The sequence below is a fragment of the Melospiza georgiana genome, chromosome 1 (assembly GCF_028018845.1).
Source record: "Melospiza georgiana isolate bMelGeo1 chromosome 1, bMelGeo1.pri, whole genome shotgun sequence".
NCBI classification, from domain to species: domain Eukaryota; kingdom Metazoa; phylum Chordata; class Aves; order Passeriformes; family Passerellidae; genus Melospiza; species Melospiza georgiana.
In genome coordinates, this window is record NC_080430.1 from 83661949 (window position 1) to 83687907 (window position 25959).

General features: G+C 37.3%; 1 protein-coding gene across 4 annotated transcripts in view; it reads left to right on the forward strand.

Annotated features, from left to right (window-relative positions):
- Window positions 1–25959, forward strand: part of SEMA5A (semaphorin 5A) — a 314285-nt gene that overhangs the window by 169416 nt on the left and 118910 nt on the right. For all 4 annotated transcript variants that reach the window (XM_058024733.1, XM_058024748.1, XM_058024741.1 and 1 more), the window contains 5 exons: window positions 933–995; window positions 6900–6998; window positions 8123–8336; window positions 21374–21659; window positions 24924–25059. In XM_058024733.1, coding sequence (XP_057880716.1) covers window positions 933–995; window positions 6900–6998; window positions 8123–8336; window positions 21374–21659; window positions 24924–25059 — 798 coding nt within the window. The remainder of the gene's footprint in view (window positions 1–932; window positions 996–6899; window positions 6999–8122; window positions 8337–21373; window positions 21660–24923; window positions 25060–25959) is intronic.

Here is a 25959-nt window from a genome sequence, read left to right on the forward strand (position 1 = left end):
ATTCTTCTTGATAAAATGTGCTTTGTGGCATTTTTATCTAAGGAACATATGGATGTGCACCGTTGAGGTGAAAGAATGCAGCCTGATTTAAAATGCACTTTGACTACACAGGCATTCAAATATGTACATGTATTGGCACATTAACACCAAGCATGCAACCTGCTCCACTGAACAGCAAAGTTTGTAAGTCATAGCTGCTGAATGTTAGATATGGAAATAACTGGAATTAACTCATACAGTGAAACTGTAGTAATGCAGACTAGGCTTTACAGTCCTGGCATAAATCTCTTGAAGCAGTGAGACAGCTCGAAAAATGAGGATAAATTGCTTCTGCTCGGCAGTGCACTGTTTCACTGTTGTCTTGTATGTCTCTGCCCATGGCTTCTTTCTCTGAATGGATGTTTTAGTGCTTCTGATTAGGGCTGCAGTCATACTTTTAGAGACTAAATTCTCCATTTGATGCTTGAGATAAATATCTCAAAAAGTGCAGTAGGGCACACTTTCCCATTGAGCAAGGTTTCTCAGCAGAGCTGACTTCAGATGCTGCGGTGATGCAGGCCAGCTCTGTTGGAGGAACAGGTTCAGCCTTTCTGTGTGTTCCTCTATCTACTTACCCTCATAAAACTCACAATAACAACAACAACAACAAAAGGCTAAATAGTATAAATGTAACTGTGGTTGTTTCTGCTGTAGTGATTGGTACAGTGAATCATAATGTTGGCCAGCTTCCTTTTAGATTAAAATAATGAAAAACTTCAACAACAAAGCTACATTTCTAGGGAGAAAACTCTTAAGAGGCATTTATGGATGGGATCATCCATAGCTAATCACCAGTATCTCTGAAGCACATAACACAAACATGGGCTGTGAGAGCTCAGAGGCTTACATTTCTGATTTACCTTGCATTTCTAACAAATTCTTTTTGCTTGCAGGCAGTGGAGTGGCAATGTGATGAAGCTACTAAAAGAGCCTGCTACAGTAAGGGCAAATCAAAGGTAAGCATGAGACGGCTGATCTGCTTTAATAAAAATATTATGTTAATAGCAGATGTAATTCAGTTATTGCCAGTGTATAAATCCCTACCTGATGCATTTTTGCTGTCTCCCTTTCTGAAGAGAGACATAGCAGAAGAGTCTGCCACTGATGCATGAGCAAAGAAATAAAGAAGACTGAGAGATAGAGTCACATGATTCCTGTCTGAAATGGCCATGAACTTTAGCTTCTAACAATTTACTGTTTTGACACCAAGGTTAAACATATGCATGTCATATGTAGTGAACTCTATTCTCACTTCATTTTCTGTGCTGTAAATCCTGAATAACTGTGTAATTACTTTGTAAAATTCTCGGTTTATATCCCTATGTTTAAGATGCAATTTTATTAACTTTTTTTATTTCCTATCTACTGGTAGTATGAAGAAAATAATATTAAATGCACTAACTTCTCAGACATTGAACTTGATGTATTCTTGAACTTAAAACCAATTCTTTATTTGGCAATTTCTGCAATTTCTATTATTCAGTACAGGAAAATGTAATGCTAAGATGGAAGCTTTGGATGTGCCAACCTGAAGCTGGTTATCAAATTAATTATAAAAGCAATTAGAATTGCATGCAGTCTGTGTTTTTAATTTTTATACTGTTTAGTGATTAAAGTTAATTCAACTATAACATAAAGGGAGAACACATCAAGAGTGATAAGTGCAAAAGCCCACTTTTATTCAGTAGAGTGTATTGCATACATTATTGTTGTGCAAAACTCAAAAAATCCCAAGCTTCAAAAACATATTCCAACAGCTCTGTCATCTAGTAGAGGAGGAATCTCTTCTGCATAGTTAACTAATTAATCACTGACTTTTAAATTTCTCCCATTTAACAGTGAATTTCCAGCTCCTTTTTTGCTAAGTGCTAAAAAATAAAATTGCAGTATATGATTGTACTTCTGAGATAAACTTCTGAGGAAGAATGGCCTCAATTCTGAAGCATGGCCATGTTACACTGTGAAGTATAAAAAAGAAAGGACTTTGGAACCTCGCATTTTAAGGAAATGTTTAATTTTCTAGGTTGTTATTTTTCCCTAGAAAATTTATGCTTAAATATGTAATATATCCCTCAAGCCTTTATCCTTAGCTTTCATATGGCAACACTTGTAAGTAAGGGAATATGCTCATGTGTCAATAGAGAATATCACAATGCATTGATCAAGGGGCATATACAGTAGAAACTATTCTGGTAGGAATGCTATGTATAACTAAACAAATATATATGGCTTTGTTTCACAGTGATTTTCCAAGTTTAAGGCTCTGAGCATAGCATTCAACTTGTCTGAAAGTCATATAGTGCAGTGACTGTGATCTAACTTGATGGATGGAAGTAATTAAAATTCGAGGCTATAGCAGTGTACTTTGGAATATGTTGACAACACTGTTACCACACATTCTATTCAACAGTGTAAAGCATCTGTTGCTACTAAATAATTTTGTTAGGAGGGATGTACAACACTTTTGATACACATTTGAAAATAGCAAATAGCCCTTAGTGTAGTTTTTCATTCATGCAGAGTTTAATTTATGCTCTTCATACCCTTTTGAAGGGATGATGATTGGAGGTTAAGCTGTCACTGTAAAATGGTATATATGAGATTCAAATAATGACCTCTGTGATTGTTTCTTGGTATTGTTATTATTTGTCTAAGGATTTCATTTGTACCCATAGCCATGTTCCTCATTGACAATCTAGAAAAGGGGTTTAGTCTTTATGCTTCATTACAATCAGAAGAAATCCTGGGAGTAAATACTTGTTATTGTTATCAGTTGGGTTGGGTTTTTTTTTCCCTCTTTTTTTTTTTTTTTTTATTGTTTTGGTGGTGTTGTTGTTGGGTTTTTTTGGTGGGTTTTTTTTTTTTTTTGTTTTTTTTTTTTTTTTTTTTGGTGTGTAAACTTTGTGGCCTGAAAGCATCATATGGGAGTTGCTGGACAATGCAGAGATACTGTCTGAGAAAACCTACCCAGCTGGAACTTCAACTGTCTTTTTGAAATTTCATGCCTCTTCTGATTTCACTGATGTGGTCAAGGTTAAAATGAAAGATAAATTTATGACTAGAGAAAAGATAAACAAATTATGTTTGTCTTTTATTGCCTTATTTCCAAGACTAAAGCAAGGTCACTATACTCTCTGTAAAAGGAGATGCACACAGAGCCTTCCCTTGGAAAAACTGAGAATTTTCAGATCAGGAGGAATTCATTCCAGTCCTGCATTGTCCCTCTTCATAGGAAATCTCTGCAAACACAATTCCAGTTACTGTTATCAGGAAAACTTGATTGCTTGCCTGTTGTATAAATAAATGCAGCCCAGATTGCAGAGTTGCTGGGGGTTGCATTTCTGTAACATTTCTCAGGTGAATTCAGATTTCAGGGCAGACACATGTTACTGTAGGAAGACACAGGAAAGACTGGAGTCAAAATGTTCAGGCCAGCCTAGACTGTGGCAAAGGAGAGGTGAGGATTGCAGGGATGGCTGTGGGTAGGTTTTTCATTGAGATCCTTATTTCTGTAGAAGCTCTGCTAACCACAGAGCAGCTTGAGGGCAGTAAGTTCAGGTGGCAAAACCTGAACTCATGGCTTGAAAGCCGCTTTAACTGATGGAGTGAATGCCCTGAAACCAGAAGGTGGCTTTAAACCCTGAAGCAACTCAAGCAGTTTTGAGATAATGGTCAGTGAAACACACTCGTTTTTTTGTTCTTGAGAAAGAAGCTGCACGGAATTTTTGCCTGGAGCTGTTATCAGTTGTTCTGAGGTTTATGCTTTAGAAGCCAAGGAGGGAAAAGAGCTGAAGGGGAAAATATACAGGGACATCTGTCACATTTGACAGTGTAATGCGCACTTGATTTTGAAGGCTGATGTTTGTTATTCAGACTTCAGACATTTATCTACCAATTTAGGCTTTTGCCTAAAATAGCTAGTGGCTCCAAGAGTGAGCCATGCAAACTTATGTCCTTGTGGCCAGCATGCATTAGCATGTAGGAATCTAAAACACCAGACAAGATTAGGAGAATAAATTTGCCTATTCATACTGTCACTTGTGGTAGTGAATGTTAGAAAAAAAAAATATAAATGCACTTCTTGAGAAGGCCAAACCAATGTGAGGTTAAAAATAATAATGCTAATTGAAATTAAGTTCCATCTCTTGCTTATTTAAGATCCTAATGTCTGGGTGTGTAAGTATCTGAACTTTCAATAAAAGTATTTAAAAATTAAATGCAGGTATGTCTAAAATGTTAACCTCTACAATAAATATTGCTGTGAGAGGATAGTTATCTTGCAGTCAGATTGACCTTGGATTGTCAAGGTAGTCTTAAGTAACTACAAGCAGCTTGCTTGGCTGCTGAATTGTTTCTAATAGTCATGTTTTGTTTCCAATATGCCAATACAAAAGTAGAAAGTACTTTCTAAATGTATTTCTTTATTTCAGATATATTTTTATAGGCAAATAGGAAAGTATATGAAATAGAGGTTGAGATGAACTGGAGAATAAGACTACATAAAAGATGGCTACCAAACCTAACACCACCCCTGACCTAAAATGTCCTTTGTTTTGAAGTCCTTTGCCACTTTTACAACATGCATCTCATTTTTACATTGGTCAGAAGTGAACCACTACAGCCAAACTTTACTTCAGAGCTAGAAAAATATCTCTGAACAATTCAAATTACTAAATAGTGAAGTCCTTTTTCAGTATGTTTTTGGGTGATGATAGTTTTATTCACAACCAATTTTTTAACATTTTCTTTTGCATTAATTTTGGATTTTTTTTTTTCAAATTAGTAAAGTAGACAATTAAAAAAATAGATAATTCCGATATAAAAAGATGTATTTTACACTGTGATCCCAACAAGAATTCCATATGAGATGTCTAATTTGCCTGGTTGCAATATGGATTGTTGTCTAGTTGGCACAGGGCTTGGGAACATTAAAGAAAGAATCTTGTGATTCCCAAGAATGTCAGAGTTTAAGAAATTAGCATTATTTTTGAACAAAATGAGTGGGTGATCAGTGTGCAAGTAATTTGGAAATGACACTATTTCAGGGAGATCTGGAACATGAAGAGGAGAGGTTGGATGGGTTGTAATGTCAGAACCCACTTATTTTTCCTACACGTGCATTCCATGCCTTGTTGCAAAGGGCAGAATGGAAATAGACCAATGAACAAATTACTGTTTTGTATTTTGTGAACCTCTTTGAGTGGCCTTCGAATGAAAAAACCAAAATACAATCCCTCAAAAAGTTACCTTCTAATTTTTCGTGTGTTTTTTTAGTGATGGAGTTAAAGCAGTCTGATAAGAAAACTGCCAAAACTACCAACACTGCCAAGCTGTGAAATAACTACTTTTTAATAGCTTGTTGCATTGCCCAATTCAGTTATATGGTTGTGTATTAGCTTCATTGTGGTTTAAAGAATATTAAGATGCCAGTTTTATAAAGTTCAATATAAAAACTTCATATTTTTTTTACCCAATAGGAATTAACTCTTACTTCTAAGATATTTGTCCCTCTCCCATAAGGGCTCAAAGAGAAAAGTAGCTCATTTAAAAGCTACTTTTTCACAAGAATCTAATGCTAATGTGTGTTTGAAAAGGTACTTTTTCCAAGAGGTAGTTTCTTCCCTGAGATTTTACAGGATTTTTTTTTTTTTAGTTTATTTTTAACTTGACTTTTATGAGAAAGGTATAGAAGATAGATTGTAAAAGTTTTCTCAGAGACCTTTAAAGTATTTTCCTCATCTTCTTTTGCAGTCTATTTTGTGCCTGTTCAATTTATTTAGGATTATATTTGTTGTCTTCCAGGATGAGAGTCTATTTTCAAGATAAACAAGCAATCCATTTAATAAAACTGGAGGCCAGATAATGGGACTTCTATGCTATTACTTTTGTATGGATTTACTTACATGATTTCACTTAATATCGGCTAGAATTGCATAACTGTATTTTCACAAGGTTTTTTTCAGACTTTTTATGAGACTATCTTGTGGTGAATGCTAGAGAGCATTCAAATGTAAGTTTCCAGGATACTTTATTTTCTCCAAACATATTGTTGATCATTTTATTGGATACAGACATTGATTTTTTTTCAAGAGAAGTGTTTAAATTTTTTCTCCTACAGTTCTGGGAGATTTTTAGTATTTCAGGACAAAGCTTTCTGTTTGAATTAACAGTAGACATTGCTGTTGATTTCTAGCTCCTGAAATGAGAGATGAACATCACAAAACCTTCATCCATCCTAATGGGGTAAAAAACATGTCAAATTATTCCTCAGACTGAGCATCTTTGTATTGTGGCAATGTAATTTTTTGAGAAACTTTGAACTTACAGGAAATGAGACACTTCTAATAAAGCAGGGTAAATTATGAAATTAGTGGTAACAAATCCACATCAGAACATATAAAGAATTTTATTTTTACTAGTCTTACTATAGTTTTGTTACTGAAAAACTGTTCTTGCCCCTGTTTTCCTCACAACTTCCTGTCTTGGCCTAATCTGTCTTTGAAGTCAACATTTGATCTCCTGAGACAGTACTGCATTATTTAAGTCAGCATTTATCAGATCATCTATCTGAACTATCAGTTCAAAATTTAGCTAAGTCTTTGAAATATATCCTGAGAGGAAATCTTCAGTACTAGAAGGGTTTATTTGTATCCTATTAAGAACTTTTCAGAAAGGTTGATAGATGCATGTGTGCGAATAAGAAATCTGTGGAAATTGTAATTGCTATCTCAGGTATGCTTAAGCCTTGTTTACCTAAATTTTTTTTTTTGTGGATAAATAACCACGGAAAGCAAATTGTTATTAGTCTTCTCTGTAGTCTGCAGTATCCCTGAATATATTCTTTGTTTTCTGTGTGGCAGGAGGAATGCCAGAACTATATTCGAGTGCTTCTTGTTGGAGGCAACCATCTCTTTACCTGTGGAACCAACGCATTCACTCCAATCTGCACCAATCGCACAGTAAGAGTTAAAATGTTTTACCCCACAAGCTGGAATCCCTGCTCAGAGCAGATTAAAAGGCAGAGCGTGTTGAGGCTGAGAGTTGGCTGTTTGGTATTGATGGGTGAGCTGGTGTGTAAAAGGCTGATTTAGCTGGTGGCAAGCCAAATGGGAGAGCTAACCAATCTCATTTTGCACTCTTTTCCTCAGTTGTGGGAGGAGTAGTAGCTCCTCCTACATGCCAATTTTTATAAACCTTATGTGTTTACAAGACTTCTGCCTCTGTCAGGTTTGATGGGCATCAATAGGTTTAGTTATCAACTGTGGTTGGGTAGCTGCATGCTGTGTATGTGTAGTTCTGGAGAAATGAGAGTACTTGTATTAGTGATTTCTGACTGGTGAGAATGAGAAATCTTGACTGAGATCTGTCATTTCATGTTCAAAATAAGCCTAATTGTAGCATCAGTAATAGTCATAATAAGTGTAAAAATGTCACTGTTTGGACTAGGCTGCCTATTTGTTTCAGGAGGGGAGAATCACTTAAATATAAAGAACAGCTGTATTACTAAAAAACTCATTGGCAGATTTATTATATTTAAACTCATTGCACACCTTTATTTTCAAATAGCATATTAGCATCATGCTGTGGTTTATGGCTGAGAGTGTTTGAGCTACTAAATCAGACTTGGTTCTGCTGAGTTGGAGAGCTCCTTTTCTTACTCTCATTTTTCATGACAGTTTTTTTTCCTAAAACACATCGATAAAACAAATAATGGATTTTTTTGTAGTTGTCTGTTGTGGTGGATACTGTATTGATTTTGGCTATCAGGTTTGGGTTTATTTTTCATAATAACAGTCTTTGCATAGGTAACTAATTTTTGAGCCCCTTCTAATAGAAAACATTTAGGCATGGTGGATAATGACTGACATGTATGCTTTACTTATCAAAATGGCAAAAGTGAGATCTGGCAGCACTACAATAAGACTTTCTAAAGCGACAATTTTAGATTGATGTAGAGGTTGGCTACACACAAAAATAAAGTAGATAACAGGTGTTTGTCATAGGATTTTGCTGAGATTGATGCAGTTTGGCTGAAATTATAATTTTCAGGTAATTTTAATCCCTTTTTCTAATTTTTTTACAGTTAAGCAACTTGACAGAGATACATGACCAAATCAGTGGCATGGCTCGTTGTCCCTACAGTCCCCAGCACAATTCCACTGCTCTTCTCACTGCCAGTGGAGAATTATATGCTGCTACAGCCATGGACTTTCCAGGAAGGGATCCTGCTATTTATCGAAGTCTGGGGGCCCTTCCTCCTCTCCGAACTGCCCAGTACAACTCCAAGTGGCTGAACGGTGAGTGCTGATGGACCGTGAGACTCATCTTTTTAACTCATGTTCATCATAATCATGGTACTGAAATCCTATTCTGAGAATCTGAATATTTTTGGAGTATTGCTTATTTATTTTGCTTTTTTAATCTATTATTTTACTGGTATAAGTACTGTGGAATTTAGTTCATATAGCTGAAGTTTATAGTTGTGCCTTTAAATGCATGTCATTTTTGCAGGCACAGGGATGAGATGCACATACAGTGCTCTTACATGGTAATGCTGAGTCAGCTTTGAGCAGCAGCTTGCATTGAGCATTCTTTTCTGAGTCCCTCAAAAACCTAAGGCAGAAAATAAACAGTTTAGAATGGACTGAATTCTCCTGGCTTTCCCTGCAGGTCCCAGCCTTGACAAGCGGAAAAAGTTCAGAATTCAAGCTGCTTAGGTGGCAGACTGACATTTTTGACACTTATTATAGCTAAAGGATAGAGAATAGTTTACAAAACATATCATAAAATTATGTTTAGCAGTCAATTTTGTTTCATGGATGTTAATCAGATGATGAGGGTTTCCAGCTGGGAGAAGCTGCAAACAGGCAGGGATTCCCGAGATGTGACAGACTGAGTTGCCATTTTGTTTATTACAAAAAAAAGGAAGCAGATTCTTCTGAAATGAAAAATATTATGAAACATAAAATGTGAAATTATGTATATTATAGTTTGCCCATGCTCGTTCCAGAAGAAAAAAATAAAAATCATAATGCATGTTATGTGACACAACAGTCACTATCCCTACAGTACATTTCATGTTATGATGGGATGAGTCTCATGTTGGAAATTAAATACAAATATAAATCGTTCTTCAGAACATTTGGTCAGCTGCAAGTAACAGATTTTATTTTGAAAATATCTGTTCTCATATAATGTGAATGCTGAATTGTGGTGGTTATACGACTGGTATATTTTATTTGAACAGTGAACCCATCAGAGGTAGCTCGCAGAAATTTGTGATCTTTTCTAAAGGCTGGATGATTTTAGAATGTTAATTATCAACAATAAAAAAAAGTCCTAAATTGTGTGCAACATAACAATTATAGCAGTGCAAAGAAGTGAGGGGAAAAATGACGTCATTGTATGTATATCCCTGGTCAGCAACCCTTTGTCCACTCAGCTTGATATTGGAACTAATTGCTGTGCCACACCTGTGTGCTTTTGTCAAAGGGGAAGAAGTCTTCACACAGAATTTGCAGCTTAACTTGATATTTTTATGCCAAAGGCATGCTGAAATTCCCTCTAGGTTTCTCTAATTAATCACATTCACTGTATTCACTTTTTGTCTATTAAAAGCTTCAGATGTACTTATACATTCTCCGTTAGAGTTCATTCTTCTGACTCAAAACTGTTTATAATTAAGTTACCAGGAAACTGTAGCTTTTATCTTTGAGGAGGAAGAACAAGATGAATTTTGTAATTGGAGCCAGATAAAGTAAGTTGAATAAAAGCCTGAAAGCAGCCCAGTCAACTGTGTTAAAGCGACGGGTTATTATTTTCTTGGGTAGCTAGGAGTGAGGGATTCATCTCCTTGACTTGGGGATTCATCTGCTTTTATGTCAATTTGCGTGCTTTTATGATTCAGTGCCAAGAAGCTGCATTAGTTTTTCCGTGCTTGGATTGAAGGGAAGATTTTGCTGCTTTCACCGAGAAAGTAACACAGATCGATAATCCTGCAAGAAAAGTACGGCATCAACAGGAATGGAAGCTCCCTAGTCAATATCTGTTATGCATCCATAGCTCACAGTTACTGTAATTCAGCCTCGTTTGAGGTGCTCATGTGCATGCATCTGTCAGTATTTCCAATTCTAAGTTTTCCTCGGAAGCACCCTGTTTTTGCTCACTTAGATTTCCTGTTCTGTGAATCATGTTGGACCAAATCAAATCATCTCTGGGGGTGGGTGATGGCTGTACTCTGAAACACAGCTGATTATCTTGTTCTGTGCTTTATTGCTATGTAGTAAAGACATTGTTGATTTTAGTGGCTAGCACAGCAAATTTGAGATCTTTAATCCCATCAGTCAGGCAAAAAGGACATGCCTATATGCTGAGGCAGTCTGCTCTTGTTGTTCACCGTACCTTTTGTTGAAGGATCTTGACTTGCGAAACTCTTAATCACAGGGGAAAACTTGTTCCTAATCTTGTCAGAAGGTCTGAATCACAGGAACAATGATACACAGTGTTGGAGGAGAAAATGGAGTTGATGTGTCAGGTGGCTTGGGTGAGATCCTATATTACCATGATATGATTTCAGCCTCTGGAATCACAGATTTCACCAGTAAAATACATTTACGTTTTTGACTGAGTTTCCCATTTGTTCTGGTTTAGCCATATTCACATATTGATTGTCAGATCCTGCCTTCTGCTGGGGGCTTGATAGGCCTGGAAGCAATGCACATGAGCCAAGTACATAAGTTAGCAGCTATTCACTGAGCATCATCATCATCAGCTGCTTAATATCAGAAGATTTTTGAGAAATCAGGGAACTTTCAGTTCTGAATTACCATTTTCTTGATGCACTCAAGACTCATCTGGAGGGGACAAAGATTTGGTTAGTTCAGTTAGAAGTATTAATTATTCAGCATATGTGTTAAATTAAGCTACAGAAGTATGCTGAGAGAACATAACTGAAGGGGAAAAGGTAAATTAATGTGAAGCACAAAGATTTTGAACAGGCACAAATCCAAAAAGTTAGATGGACAGCACAGCAACACTGCCAACATAAAAACCGTATTTCTGACTGGAGCTAGTTATTGTGGAGCCATCTTTGAGGCTCTGTGAACATACTGCTTGTTCACCTGCTAGACATGCTTCAGGATTTAACTCCATGAATTTTGTCTGGTTAGAAAATTTTTATTGGCAGAAATGACCGTTTACCAAATGTTACAGATATCTGCACACTTCCCTAAAGTTTTTCCTGTTTTGGAAAATTTTAAAGTGTGCATGGTCATGTTGTCTTCATTGATGGAGGAAAGAAGCATCTGGTGGTACTTATTGAACTTAGTCTCTTTTAAGATTTACAGTAGTAATTATTCAGCTCTTGAATATCTCTGAATAAGATCAACTGTTCATTTTTTTATTTATTTCAGAACTTCCCTCTGCTTCTAGGAAAAGAAATTGTTTTGGTTGATTTGAAATTGATAAACAGAAAAGATGTTCTGTTTATCAATGCTATTTCTAACTTCCTGGTGCTCCTGTAGAGAACATCAAATGCAGCTGGCCCAAAGGCAGTGAGCAGTTTTTTGACCACAGTTGTAACCACGCAGAAATTCAGCTTGTCTCTGTGATGAGATGCCCCTGAAGCACCAGGCCACTGTAGTAGCACTCACCTTAGTTCAGCAGGGGTTTGGCGGCCACAAGGACTTTATCAAGTGGCAATGCAGGGAGAGACAGCCCCTGTGTGGTCCTCTTGCCAACCCTGTTGGCACTTTGCACCTAGGTCAGTGTTCTCAAAGGGAGCACGATCACCCAGAGGAGTCAAAGAGAGCTGCAAACCAGCTCTCTCCCCATCCAACAGCCCTGCTGGCTGCAGGATAGTAAGCCTGCCAATGTGAAATAGAGAACCAAACTCTCCTTCCCGTGATGTCATATTTTGGCCATCACTTCTCCTATGTAAGGGAAAATGGAATGCCTGAAGTTACTCCCATGGATATATATATATGCACAAACAGATGAAGGAGTTACTGCTTACCAGTAATTTATTCTGTAAGGTGTCCTGTTCTGCTGCCTACCCTCTCTCTCTGAATCCATGTTCAAGTGTTTGTGTGCTTCAGAGAAACAATTTGAGGTGATAGAGCACACACTGAGGGTTGTGTCTAAAGCAAACATCTCTCCCACTGATTTCTTCTCCTGACCAAAGGAGTCAGCAAGACCCTGAACTTCAGCCAGCTGCTCAGGTCAGTAAAGGGCAACATGTTGCTGGAATGTTTTAAAATTTCCCTTTTAGTGTTTCATAAGAAGAACAGTCTGCCTTACCAGTCTACTTTGGACATTATTAAATGATAAAAAAGAAATTGTTCTTTCATTAAGCTGGCATGCTGTCTGTTTCAGTGTCTTCAAGCTGTCAGTATAAAAATGTTTAAATAATATCTGGAGTTGATGTAGTATGCTTCTAATTAGACTTTACTGTAGAGTTGATCTTCAAAGTGCAGCAGGGGCAGAATTTGTCACAGTTTTCTCTAGAGAACAGAAGTAAATGTAATAGTTATATTGTAGTCCACAGTTGCAGTGTGTCCAGATTGGCAATGAAAAGGCTTCAGTGTTTAAATTTAGAAACCTTTTCTGTAGTCCAACATTTACAGTTAGTAAAGGTATTTCTCCTTTCAATACACCTCTTTAAATCACTAAATGTTATCTGATACCTCAGTGTGAAAGTTGGCCTTAGTCTATAATGTCTGTTTGCTTCCCTCAGCCAATAAAAGGGCAAAACATTAAAAAAAAAGAAAAGAAAATCCCTGTCTGTTTCATCATGCAAAGAAACATTACTACATTTGGTTTCATAATTTGTTAAATGCCTTTCCTTACAGTTGCATGGGTGTCCAATTATCTTGAAATTATTTCAGCTCTTTTCTTTACCTTAGACATGTAAGGGTAGATGCTATTGGAACATATTAAATAAATAAACCCAGTGTTCTAAATGTCACAACATTTCATCAGTGGGCAGATGATAGATGATTAAAATTCAATCCTGGATGAGATGTAGCAATAAAATAAAACAAAAATAAAATAAAATTGAAAAATAAAATAAAATAATCTCTTCCAAATGAGAAGCCTTTCCATCTGAGGAGATGAATGTTTGGATTGTTCTGCTTTACTGCTAGACATAATATTACTATTTTTCCTTTTTCTGTCCTAAGCATTTGGTTATTAGATACTCTTAGTAAGGTGGTTCTTCTGAGATCACTTTCTTACAAACACTAATAAAAAGATTATTAATCCAGAGCAGATACTTTTAATCTTCACAAGTAATAGTAAGAGTAAAATTCTTACAAAGGTGGTTTGGCTGGTGGGGTTTAATACAGCTCTGAATCAATGCCTATTATTGTTTGGTAACAGAATTTTATTATAACTTTTGCTACTAGTAGGATGTGTAGAGAGAATTTATGATCTAAGAATAAAAATTAATTCTTTCAATTTTGTTTTTAAGGATTAATGGAAATGGCTATAATAATTCAGTGTTATCCTTTCATTTTTCTGGGTTTTAATGAAAAGCCTTGTAATTACCTAGTGCAAGCTTTTCTTTATTATGTAATATTTCATGTATCTCAAAACCAGAGTGTGCAATGTACTCTTTCAGATAAGAGTCCTGACTGAAAATATGCAAGGCATATTCTGCCAGTTTTGCTTATTTTGCAAGAAGATAAATAATTACATTTCTTTGGTTCTGCCACCCATAAGGTTTGTTTTTTTCTTTTGTGTATATCATCATTTTTGCCAGTATCCTAAAATAGGAGAGAAAATACCTGCTGGTTTTGAAACCTGTCCTTTGGCTTCTTCACTGGAGCAGTTACCAGAGGAAAAATTTGAGCAGTTAAGCTGTGTTTTTTATTTCAAATTCGTACATCTTCTCCTTGATGGCAGTGATAGAGTAGGAGAGCAGTAAGCTGGTGTGAGGTGGAGGTGCCTCCCCTACTTTCTTTTTTCCTGTGCCAGACTACGTTATTACAAAACACCTTCAATTCCTTACCTGTTTGAAATAGTAGACAACAATCACTACCCATGGAGTTAGGATATTTTTAGTTCTTTTCTACCCTAGGTAAACCAGCCAGGTCTACCTACCATTTATTAAAAACACGAGGGGGTTACTGAGGACAGAGCTTGTTCTTTTGTATCTCATCTAGCCTGCTTATGTCAGGTGCCAATCAGAGAGGCTGGATGAGGAAGGAGGACACTGCTGCAAGCAGATCATCTGTTCCCAGCTGCAGAGAGGCACAACAGGAGTGTGGCCCTCATTAATGCACACAGCTGTGATACACAGTGACCCAGAGAGAATGAAGGAACTTAGGACTGAAATGCATCTCAGTCAGGGGAAGGTGGAAAATTTCAAATTTCAGGGAACATGAACACATGAAAACCAGCATTTATCAAAGAAAGAAGGGGACTGAAAGGTTACCTGAATATGAGGAATAATGTCTTTACTGTGCGAGTAACTGTGCACTGAGACACATGACCCAGAGAGGTTGTGGAGTTTCATTCACTGGGGATATTCAAGAACAGCCCAGACAGAATCCTGACCAATGTATTTTAGGATGACCTGACCTGAGCAGGGAGCCTGAGTGAGATGACCCTTCTAACCTGACTCATTCTCTGATTCTGTGTGATTCTGTGACAGGAATATTGGAGATAGAGATGGAATTTCAACAGCAGACGTACCAAGCCTTAAGGTGAAAGGGGAAGAGGATGATTATGAAATTGATTTCCTTTTTATTATGAGAAGAAAAAAGGAAAAAAAAGAAAAAGGAAAAGAGGAGCAGGTTGGAATGGGTTGCTGCTGTCTGTATGCCAGGCACTCACCAACAAAGCCTCTCTGTCACTCCCCTCCATAGCTGCATGGGGGAGAGAAGATATAACAGAGGGTCATGAGTTAAGGATGGGAAGAGATCACTCACCAAATATCATCATGAGCTAAACAGGCTCAAATTAGAGATATGAATTGAATTTATTGCTAACAAAATCAGAGCAGGATAATGAAAAGTAAAAAAAAAACCTTAAAACCCTCCACCTTCCCCCGCATGCCTCCCTCCCTCCCAGCTCTACCTCCTACCCCAGTGGCACAGGGAGACAGGGAATGGGGGTTATGGCCAGTTCATCACCCATGGCTTCTCTCTTTGCTCAGGGAGAGGGGTCTCTGCACCATATCTCCCATGGGAGACAGTTCTCCATGAACTTCTCCAGTGTGTCCACCCCACAAGCAACAGTTCTCTCCAAACTGCTGCAGTTTTGGTCACTCTTCTACAAGGTGTGGTCCTTCAAGGACAGGCTGCTCCAGCATGGGCCCCTCTTTCCATGGGGTCACAGCCTCCTCTCAGGTATCCACTTGCTCCAGCATGGGGCTCCTGCACAGGCTGCAGGTGGATTTCTGCACCCCCATGGAACTCCATGGGCTGCAGGGGCGCAGCTGCTTCACCATGGTCTTCACCTCCAGCTGGAGGGGAATCTCAGCTCCGGCACCTGGAGCACCTCCTGCCCCTCCTTCTCCACCGACCTTGGTGTCCACAGGGCTGCTTCTCTCACATTCTTTGACTCCTCTCTTCTGTGGCCACAGCTACAACTGCAATAACTATTCTTCCTTCTTAAATCTGTAATCACAGAGGCATTACCACCATTTCTAATTGGCCCAGCCTTGGCCAGTAGCATGTCCATCTGTTGGAGCTGCCAGGGATTGGCAGAGCTGGACAGGCGAGAAGCTTCTGGCAGCTTCTCATGGAAGCCACCCCTGTAGCCCCCTCACCAAAGTTTGGCCATGCAAACCAAATGAACAAGTCTGCAGGGAAAGTCATTTACTTGTCTTCTTCCCTGAAAGACTAAAACAGAGAAAAGAAAAAAAATTGGCAGTGAAAATATTTGGAGGGAAATGGGTAAGCCATCATAATTGGGTTTTCTTTCCATACCATGACAGCTGGTTGGCAAAATCTCCTTAAAGAACACTGGATTCCTCTGTGTCTGGGAATTCTGGATTCACTTTTAAGTAACCATCCAAACTTCCGTATCTTTTGATAGATCCCCAAATTTCTAGAGGTTTTGGGCAAATTAATGAAACCCCTATGTATTTTTCACACTTACCCCCCCCCCCCACCCTTACGTACACGGCTTCGCAAGGTGTCTATCCACTGAATATAGGTGACAAAATCCACTGAACTCCAGGTGTGACTTCAAGGACTTCAGTATTAGGTTAGAGTACAGAATGGCTGCTGTGACTAAGTTTGCCACTGGCAAATTTACATCAGCAAAATGATATAATAAATTGCAAAGGATTATGCGATGTAAGAACACTTTACCTTGAAAATGAAGGAGACTTATTTAAAATAAACAACAGGAAATAAAACAAGGGATTTTGTAATACCGTATTTGAAAACAATTTTTCAGAAAAGAAATAATTGCATTTCAGAATTTATTAGAGTACATCAGTAAAAAAGTAATAAGTGAGCATCCACTTTTATGATTATGTTGAATTGTATTATAAAATCTATCAGCAATATAAGAGAAGATTGGAAAAAAAATGTCTGGGATACCCAGTTTTAGTGTATTTTGCTGTCCTTGCTCTTCCATACCTATAAAATTCTCAATTTAGCAAAAGGAAAAGAATGTAAAAGAAATCATGGAGAGCTAAGGCATTGCAAAGGAAATAGTCCAAATAGATTTGTAGCCAGCTACTCTATGGCAGGTTGGCATTTTTAGCACGCATCACAGGTAATTGTGAAACAGAGGAAAAATAGCTATTAATAAACCATTCCCAGCAGTTTCATACAGGACTTAACATTTTACAGTTCAGCTCCTGAGGATGGATATAGCTGTGATGACCACAAGTTATGTATTACTTTTGGGACATATAATGGTGTAGGAAAATTTTACTCTGTCAATAAAATTTGTCCCTAAACCTTCATGAGCAGTGATGCCTTGATCAGCCTAATGGAAGGTCTGTACTTTTTTTCCCAACAGCTGCAAAGGGCCACAACTAAATGAATATACTTAATGAATATCCAGAGATGGCAGAATGCAACTACTACTGGACTTTTTTGATTATGTTAATAAGATGAAAGGAAATAATAAAGACTGGCACATCTGAAGCTTAAATTCTTTCCATTGCTTTAAGTGTCCCTTTTGAAGAGCATTTCTAGCTGAAATGTGAAGTTTATTCAAAAATCCTCAAATGTGTCTTTCTAGAATTTAATGCTATTAAGCATTTGGCTGAATACAATTATTTGGAAGAAATGGGTCTTTAGAGATCAACAGTGTAGTGTGATTCATTGATCTAGTGAGGTCAGTGAACAAGTGAACAGGTTCCAGAGAGATGTCATTCAACATTAGAGCCGTATCTAGACTCCTAAGATCTTGAATATATTATGTATTCATATGTCTTTGTGTGTGTGTCTTATATTGTGTGCATATATACATATATAATATGATGTGTCTAAATCAGAAAAAAATAATATTTTAGCTTTCTTTTAACATTTCTGGGGTTAATTTCACTTTGGATTGGGTCTTCAAGTGCCTTGCACTTCAGATGAGTGGTCACATCTCGCAGGGACAGTCAGTGGAAGTCACAGCTCTTACTTGCTTAGAGTAGGCTTTGGACCTTCAAATCCTTAAGGTTAATTGCTGTTACCTCCTTAAGAAAGTTAGACCATTTCCTGTCATTTGGTTAACTCTGGAAGCAGTAGCATCCACTAACTATGTAAATTAAGCCATGTTAGATTGCTTCAGAAGTGAAGTTATATGGATTGAAGAGCAGAAGTGTACTTTCTTGCTCCTAAGTTCAGACAACAAGAAGAGGCCAAGACTATCTCAGATGTTCTCAAGGAGCTCTTTTAATGCTCCTATTTCCCATTTCTATCCACAGAAAAATTCCTGTACAGTTCCTCTTATTCTTTTACCCCTCAGACTATATCCACGTCACTAAATAAAAAAGGCCAAGGAAATAAGCTTATGCATGACACCTTTGGCAGGTGGAAAGGGTGAATAATCTAAAGGGAATCATTGTGTCTTCCTGTTACGTGCTTTCACATTAAGAACAGAGACTGTGTTCCCCAGAAAATGTAGGTTTGTCTCCAACCTTCAGAAATGCAATCACATTATTTCTGATTGAAGCACTATCTTGGCTTCATATGGTTGAGTTGTGTTTTTTGCAGTAACTTAAAAGAGTCTGTGGGGAAGTATCCTTGTTGGGCAGTGCTCACACTGCTTTATGAAGGAAATGGTAGAAATTCCCAGGATTTGTGGTGAGTGAGCAAACTTCAGAAATAGCAGAGTAGTGTGTTTGCCCAGGGGCAGCACTAACTAGCCACCTAGTGCCTTTGGTGCTTGGACTTGTGCTCTGTGTAGCACTGCTCTGTGATGTACACTGGAGCTATGTTTTGGGTCACATTGACAGTCATTTTCTTGCTTTCCTGATTACACTGGTTCCATTTAATTTGGGAAAGTCTAGTCAGCCTGACATGTCCATAAATTGAATATATAAAAAACCCTCTAGAGGTCGTATACAATATTTGTGACATTATTACGGGTTGACATTCTCGTACTTGCTGTATCGTGCCACACACCAGAATCCTTGCACTTGTTGTGGTGATCTGATAAATCAGAAATGAGATGTGTTTGCCCTTCCAAGAGCTATTTGCAAAGTCAGCATGAAACAAGAGATTCACTTCATTTGCTGCATTAAAAACTTACATGGTAAAGCTTTCCATGTCAACAAATAGCAGTTCACAGTGCAATAGTTGGACACATAAGAACTGATTTTTCCTAGCTGAGATGCTATTTTTTCCTTTGAAGTTTTGAGGTGACCCTGTTCATTTTTCCTAAAGAGAGAGAATGAAATAAACAAAGTCTGACATGATAATCTTTCCGTATCCACTAAATTCCCTAAGGTAACTCTGAGATTATTACATTTAATGAAAATGAAAGAAGTTTTCACAAGTTTCAACAGCAGGTCACAATTTCATTGGCTCATAATCAATAAAGTAAAGATATTTGCAGTTGTATATATTGTTTTTCAGTTTTGAAACAATGAAATATGAGTACTAGGTATTTTTTATACATCTATTATGGTTATCAATGCAACTTTAAAATACTGTCTTTTGAAAGGTTGACATGGATTTTCAAGACCCCTGAATACATTCTGGATGCATTTCATAATATTTTTACGCCTATAGTTTGTGAAGTTTGTTTTATTTTTGCAATTCATCATTCCTGATGCTGGATGATTCCAATAGTGGTTTTTTTTAACTCTTCAGTGAGATTCTGTGGTGCCAATGTAGATATCACTGGATATCAGTGAGACATATCTTCAGGCCTGATGGCAAGGCAGGGCCTCCTTTTTTTAATGTTTGTACAAAATATTTTTTGTGGGTGGATCAAATTGATTTTGAGTATTTGCACAGTAGGTTTTTGAAGCTTTTGAGGCCTTTGAAGCAAAATTCCTATTGTAATGAAAGTTTTACGCAGATGCGGAATGAAGATTTGAGGTTGTAGTAGGATTAACATTACTAATAGTTTAGTTCTTTGTATATTGCCAGTGTAATTTTATTTCTTATTATATAAGTCCTGTCCAACTATTTTGCCTTTTTCATTCCTTTTTTTTAAAGAAACAAATGCACTGATAGTATGCAACTAAGGAAGGCTCAAGACACCAACATGTTCTAAAAATTGTTGGGTTGTGATCTGCCAGCAAAATACCTGTGCAGCTCTGAATGTGGAAAAAATGTGGTATGTTCCAGACTGCTCTCAAGGAAGCACTTCATAAAATAGAGGGTGAAAGTTACAGGGAGGAGTGAGAGCACTATTGGATCTGCTCAGCTTCATACATCTGAGGCAGCTCATAATCGCTGCTGCCAAAAACCTGCCCTGGGAACTCTCAGCACAGCAGATAGAGATGGAAGCAGCACAAGAGGCCACATTAGCTGGGATCTGGTCTGTCTTTGAAAAAGAGTTTTCTGACAGTTTGGACTGCTGTGAGGCAGTGCCAGCTTGCTTGCCTTTCTAGTGCCCCTCCAAAGTTCTGATAGGTTTGAGATATTCCTGTAAAATGCTTACATTGAATTGCAGCAGCCTTTTTCTATACACAATAGTGCTGTCAAAAAATGTTAATCTATTAATTTTATTTGAAATGCTTCCTCACGACAGATGTTTTTAAAACAGTTTTGAAATTGGTTTTTCCACTTCAGAATAAAATTTGGAAATGAGAAATAAAAGTTTCCTTGTTTTTCAGAGGTATCAGTGTTCTAAAATGATTCCTTGCACAAGTGGGACTCTTCTTCACAAATCTATGTATCAAATTTATCTTCCCTTTAAGAACTTGTCAAGTTGTCAGCCTCTTCTAAGGTCATGGACTTTCCTCAGTTCTAGTAATCCTTATAGGAAATGGACCACAGGTTTATTGTCTTTGGTATCCCACTGTTCCTTTATTTCTTTCCTTTCAAGAAGTATTGCCATCTGTTGCTTTACAGATTTTTTTTTACATATTCTCTAATTTCTCCTTCATCACCATCGAGTTTTTGATCGGTTTTTTTGATTAATTTTCAATAATTTTTTAATAAGAAAAAAGAAATCTGTAATGCTCACAAAAGCATTAAGCCAGATAGGATTGAAATGCAGTTATCTTACCATCAAATATTCTTGTGTAGCTCTCTTTTCTTTTAATTACAGCCCCTGAGCACATTTTTACTCACCATCAATTACCACTCGTTATCCTGCTCATCTGGAGTAATGGCATGGTGGCAAAGCAGAAACAGAGTTAAAAGATAAAGCAATTACATTGTAAGAATTCACTGTGCCCTTATGCGAAGAATGAAACCTCCGAGACAATTTTGATGGTGGAATACAGTGAGCTGAGCCAAGGTTGCCCAGCACAGTCTTGTTCTATAAACACCTAGAGCAAAACCTGTCACATGCCGTGGTTTGACCCCAGACGGCAGCTCAGCTGGTTTTTGTGCTGGTGGGGTGGTGTGAGAAGGAAAAGGCCTTGGTTCTGCATAAGTGCTGCTCAAAAATGACAAAAACATCCCTGAATTACCAGCGCTGTTTCCAGTATAAATCCGAAACACAGTGCCATGCTTGCTACTATGAAAAGAATTAAAAAATTTACCCAGCCAACCCCAGCACATCATGATCATGCATCTCATAATCCCAGCTGGACATGAGCTGGTCTATTCAGATGTCGTGGTGCCACATCCCTAAAGGATATTAAAAAATGTGTTTATCTAAATATAATGCTTGAAGATAAGTCCAACTTCCATGTTAGTATGAGTGCATATATCACAAGAAGGCAATAAATGATCTTTCCTTCTGTTATTTTCAGAACCAAATTTTGTGTCATCTTATGATATTGGGAACTTTACCTACTTCTTCTTCCGGGAAAACGCAGTGGAACATGACTGTGGGAAAACAGTTTTCTCTCGTGCTGCTCGGGTGTGCAAAAATGATATTGGTGGCAAGTTTGTGCTGGAGGATACCTGGACTACCTTCATGAAAGCTCGTCTGAACTGCTCTCGCCCTGGAGAAATTCCATTTTACTACAATGAACTTCAGAGTACTTTCTTCCTGCCAGAACTGGACTTGATCTATGGCATTTTTACCACTAATGTGTAAGTAGACTGAATGATATATTTTATTTTCTTGCTGTTTGTGATGCCAAAACCTAGAACTTCTGAGCTACTCTCTTCTGCATATGCCAAGTAAACATCATAAATTTAAACTGTTGTTTTGCCCAATCCACTGTTTTCTGTGAATAAGTATCAGTTCCAAATGTTTCCCACATTAATTGTTGAAAGCACGAGAGAAGGAATAAATTCTAATTATTTCCTTAGTCAGTTGTGAGCCAGTTGTGTTTAAGACTATTCTGCCAATTTCTTCACTTGTTGTTAGAAAGTAATTAACTTTTATTTTTACTATTGTAAGATGCAAATGCATTATGTATTGATGAAATAAATAATTTATCATTTCAATGTGACACAATCATGAATTTAGCATGATGGAATTTGGCCATGTTATAGGGAACTCATCTTACCTAAAACAGCACAAGAGGTGCTCTTAAGTATTTTAATATAGTTCTAACATGTCCTTATGTGAATTTGAAGGTCAAACCAAAAATTTAACATAATGTTAAGTGAACCTGTTATATCAATAAGGTAAAATTAAGACAAAAAAGTACAATTTGGTCTTAGAAATTCAAATTTGTTAAATATAAAAAAGTTGGATGGGCATAGAAAAAAAGAGACATTTATCTCAGAAATATCCTTTTTAAATTTAAACATGATGACTGGTTTCAAATGCTGCTCAGTGAGAGCAGACTCTGTGTTATGGCTGTGCAGCCCAGTGTTCAGACCACTGGAATAATTTCTGATTTCGAGTTCTGATTCTCCAACCTTCCTGTACACAACCTGTCTTGCTGTGTAAATCAGTCTTGTCTAGATTTTAAAAGGTCCTTGGGCATTTAAAACATAGGTAAGGCACCCCTGAACACAGGGATGCCTACCTTTCATAAATATCCATTAACCAGTTAGAAGCATTCACAAATTAATGCCAGCAAATTATAATCCCTATGCATTCTAGACAGTGAGCATGAATTTGAGCTCATTTCGGCATCTTCTAGACTGAGGCTCACCCCTGGGCTGGCAGCTCGGTTGTGAGCAAGACTAGTGATGAGGTGGTTGCACCAGACATTGGCAATTCCTAACTCATGACATTGGATGATGAGCTCAGCCTGTTTCTGCAATGGAATAATGTAGGGAATCTAAACACTGTTATGTAAAGAGAAGACCAGAGACTTTGAGATTACTGGGGATAAGAAAATTTGCTGTTGTTTCAATGGGTACTTTTAATCTTGTTGTTTTCCTGATTAGTTGTTAAACTAAATGACAGGAATTTGTCAGGTGTCATCCACATACACTCTTCAACCAGGTCTTTCTTGAGAATCAAAGTAGCCTGGACATGTTCCTGCCATGAAAAGTCTGAGCAGATGAATTCTGCTCTAGAAAATCCATGGGGCTTTGGCCATGGAAGAGGAATGATGTTCCTGATGCTTCCTGGCTCTCCTGAAAATGGACTTGCTATTGTTAAGACTACCACTGCCTCATGAAAGTAGACAGTATTTTAAACCTTTTCTCTACTTACTTCTTCCCCTGTGGCCCAATGTTCTGACTGTCCAAGAGAGATGAACTGTCCAAAGAGGAACCAATTAATTATAAAGGTTTGAGAGTGAAGTTTTTTCAGTTGCTCTGTTTAAATGCCGGCCATCAAATGTTGTAACTAAATTTTTAAGTGTTTTTGAAATATTTTAGAGCTAGGATTACTTCCCCGTGGTGACTCCTGTTCACAGATAGTTTGTGGAACTCATATAATCCACCTTTCTGGCCTGCAAGTGACGGTGGAGGAACACAAGGGTTTCCTATGACAGGGAACAACATATTCCTTTCTTTTCATAAAACAGCATCAGATATAACTTAACGGCATTCATAATTCTTCAGTCTCAATATCTTCATAATTAAAATTAATTTATTGTACCTTAATGCTTTTTTAGTATATTTTAATATGCTTGTGGAGGGAAAAAATGGAAACATTTCTCTGACAGCCAAACATGCATCTTTTATACGTCGTTGACAATCAAGTCCACTATAGCCACTGCTTCATAAAAAGGTGATTTTGTTTCTTTCAGACTATCCAAAAAATCTATAAACATGAGTCTCATGTCCTCATAGGACTTAATGAAATTCAAGAAAACATTGGTACCATTAATAATATTAGTGAGATGCATTTAGTGATATAAGTAGGGATTTATCAGCTCCAATGATGATTGATTCTGCAGAAGTTGTAAGCATGGAACTTCAAGTTTTGGGCTTCCTTTTGGCCTCCTTTGGAATCAGAGAGACAAGCATAAGAAAGCAAATTGCTCTTTTGTCCTGGTCTTTAATCTGTATATCCTAATTCTTTTTTCAGTTGTTGAGTTGTTTTGTTTTTTTTTTTTTTTTCATCATTATGGAGTTTCTATAGTAGGTTTTCTTAAGCCTTGTGTAAATTCCAGGGTAAGCTTAAAAAAAATAGTGGGGAAAAAGAAACAGAGAAGAATGCTGTCTGGATCAGTTGCCAGAAGTTTTAGCTGCAACAGGAAATCTGTGCAATTGACACCTTCATTATCTATTCCATTATCTCAAAAATGAGGAAAAGAACAATGCAGCTTTCCATGTTAGGAGCTTTCATAGCTTTTAGATTATATTCTTTGCACTATGCAGAATTGCTTTATTGCCTTGTACATCACATTTTCAAGGCAAACCCAGGAAATAATGTGTTTTGTCCAGCTGCCATTTATTGATGTTTATTTTTTTAACATGATATCTTGTAAGCAGTCCAAGTTGTTTTCTCTTGATGGGTTTCTGCAACTTGCATTCTTATTGCTGTACAACATCTCATGGAAGACAGAATTGCTTGTGGACATGTCTTGTCCAGACATTCCATAGGATCTAGAGACATACCACACATTGAAAAACCTTACTTATGTTATGTAGCCGTTTGTTGTATGGAAGAGACTTCATTGGACCCTGAGAATAATATCATCCTGAACTTTGTACCTAGAAAAGAGGGGTCTCATGGTATTAGAACAGCAGCACAAAGTAGGAAGTTCTGAGCTTTTCCCCACACCAGCTTCTTGGTAAGGCTGAAAAATATTCTAAATAAAATGACTATGCTAAATCAGCTCATCGTTTATCATTATCTTGAGATATCATCTCCTGGCTGATCATGTCTGCTTCATTAATTACTTGAAGGATTGAAGAGTTATTGCCTTTTTATTTATTTTTCAGCAATTTGACTTCTTAGTGTTATTGCATAGGTTAATGTATTTATTTCTTTTGCAGGAACAGCATAGCAGCCTCAGCAGTTTGTGTTTTCAATCTGAGTGCCATAACTCAGGCCTTTAATGGACCCTTCAAATACCAGGAGAACTCTCGCTCTGCTTGGCTTCCATATCCCAATCCCAACCCTAATTTTCAGGTATGGATATGTGGGAGAAGGACAATATTTTATGTGAGCTTTCTTCACAGTACTGTATGGTTCATAAATTATAAATCCAGTTTTTCACTATTTTAGCCTAAGACCTTAAAAAAGCCTAAATTTTAAAAACTGCTTAGGAGAGCCTCTTATTTCATTGTATTTAATTTTAATTTTATCCTTCCACAAAAATATTTGGGTTGAAAAACAGATGTACTTTGAAGGGTTTGAGAAAAATGGCTTAACTTCAATCTTCTGTCAAAATAAAACACTCTGGTTGTCTGTCAAGGTGACATTAACTCCTGTCTGAAGTATGATCAAGCTACTAATCTCTTTTTCATTGTATTTGTGCTATTAGGACTTAAAAAATTGAACAGTGTCTGGCAGAAAAAAGAAAGTGAGAGGGAGGTGGTAAAGTAGGAGTGGTCAGAATTTTATATATTTTTATGTGCAAGGTGGTTCACACTCCCTGCAGAGTGAGATTAAAAGAATTTGTGATATGTTCTTCCCCTCACTTGAACTTGTTTGCCTCAGAGAGTGTAACAATGTGCAGCTGTCTGATAGTGTAAAACCAGTTAGTCCAAGGTGGGTCATTTAGAGGAATTCTGCAAAAAGAAAGGGGTATTTCAGTAAGCACACATGCATTGTTTTCATCTTTTTCCTAGTCACTACTCCTACCAGGACAATTTTTAATGAGTGTGTTTCTTGCAAGGGATATGGAAGGAAAAGCAGCATTAATGTTGTGATTAACAACAATAGCTATTCATCAAGGTATTTAAGTGTAGTCACCTCTATCCACTTTTCACCCTCACTTAATCTCAATGCAATTTCACAAGTTCACTTCTGCTCCTGGGAGAGCCTTCCCTAGCTTGTAGGAGTCATAAGATCTTTGCTGGCATGAAA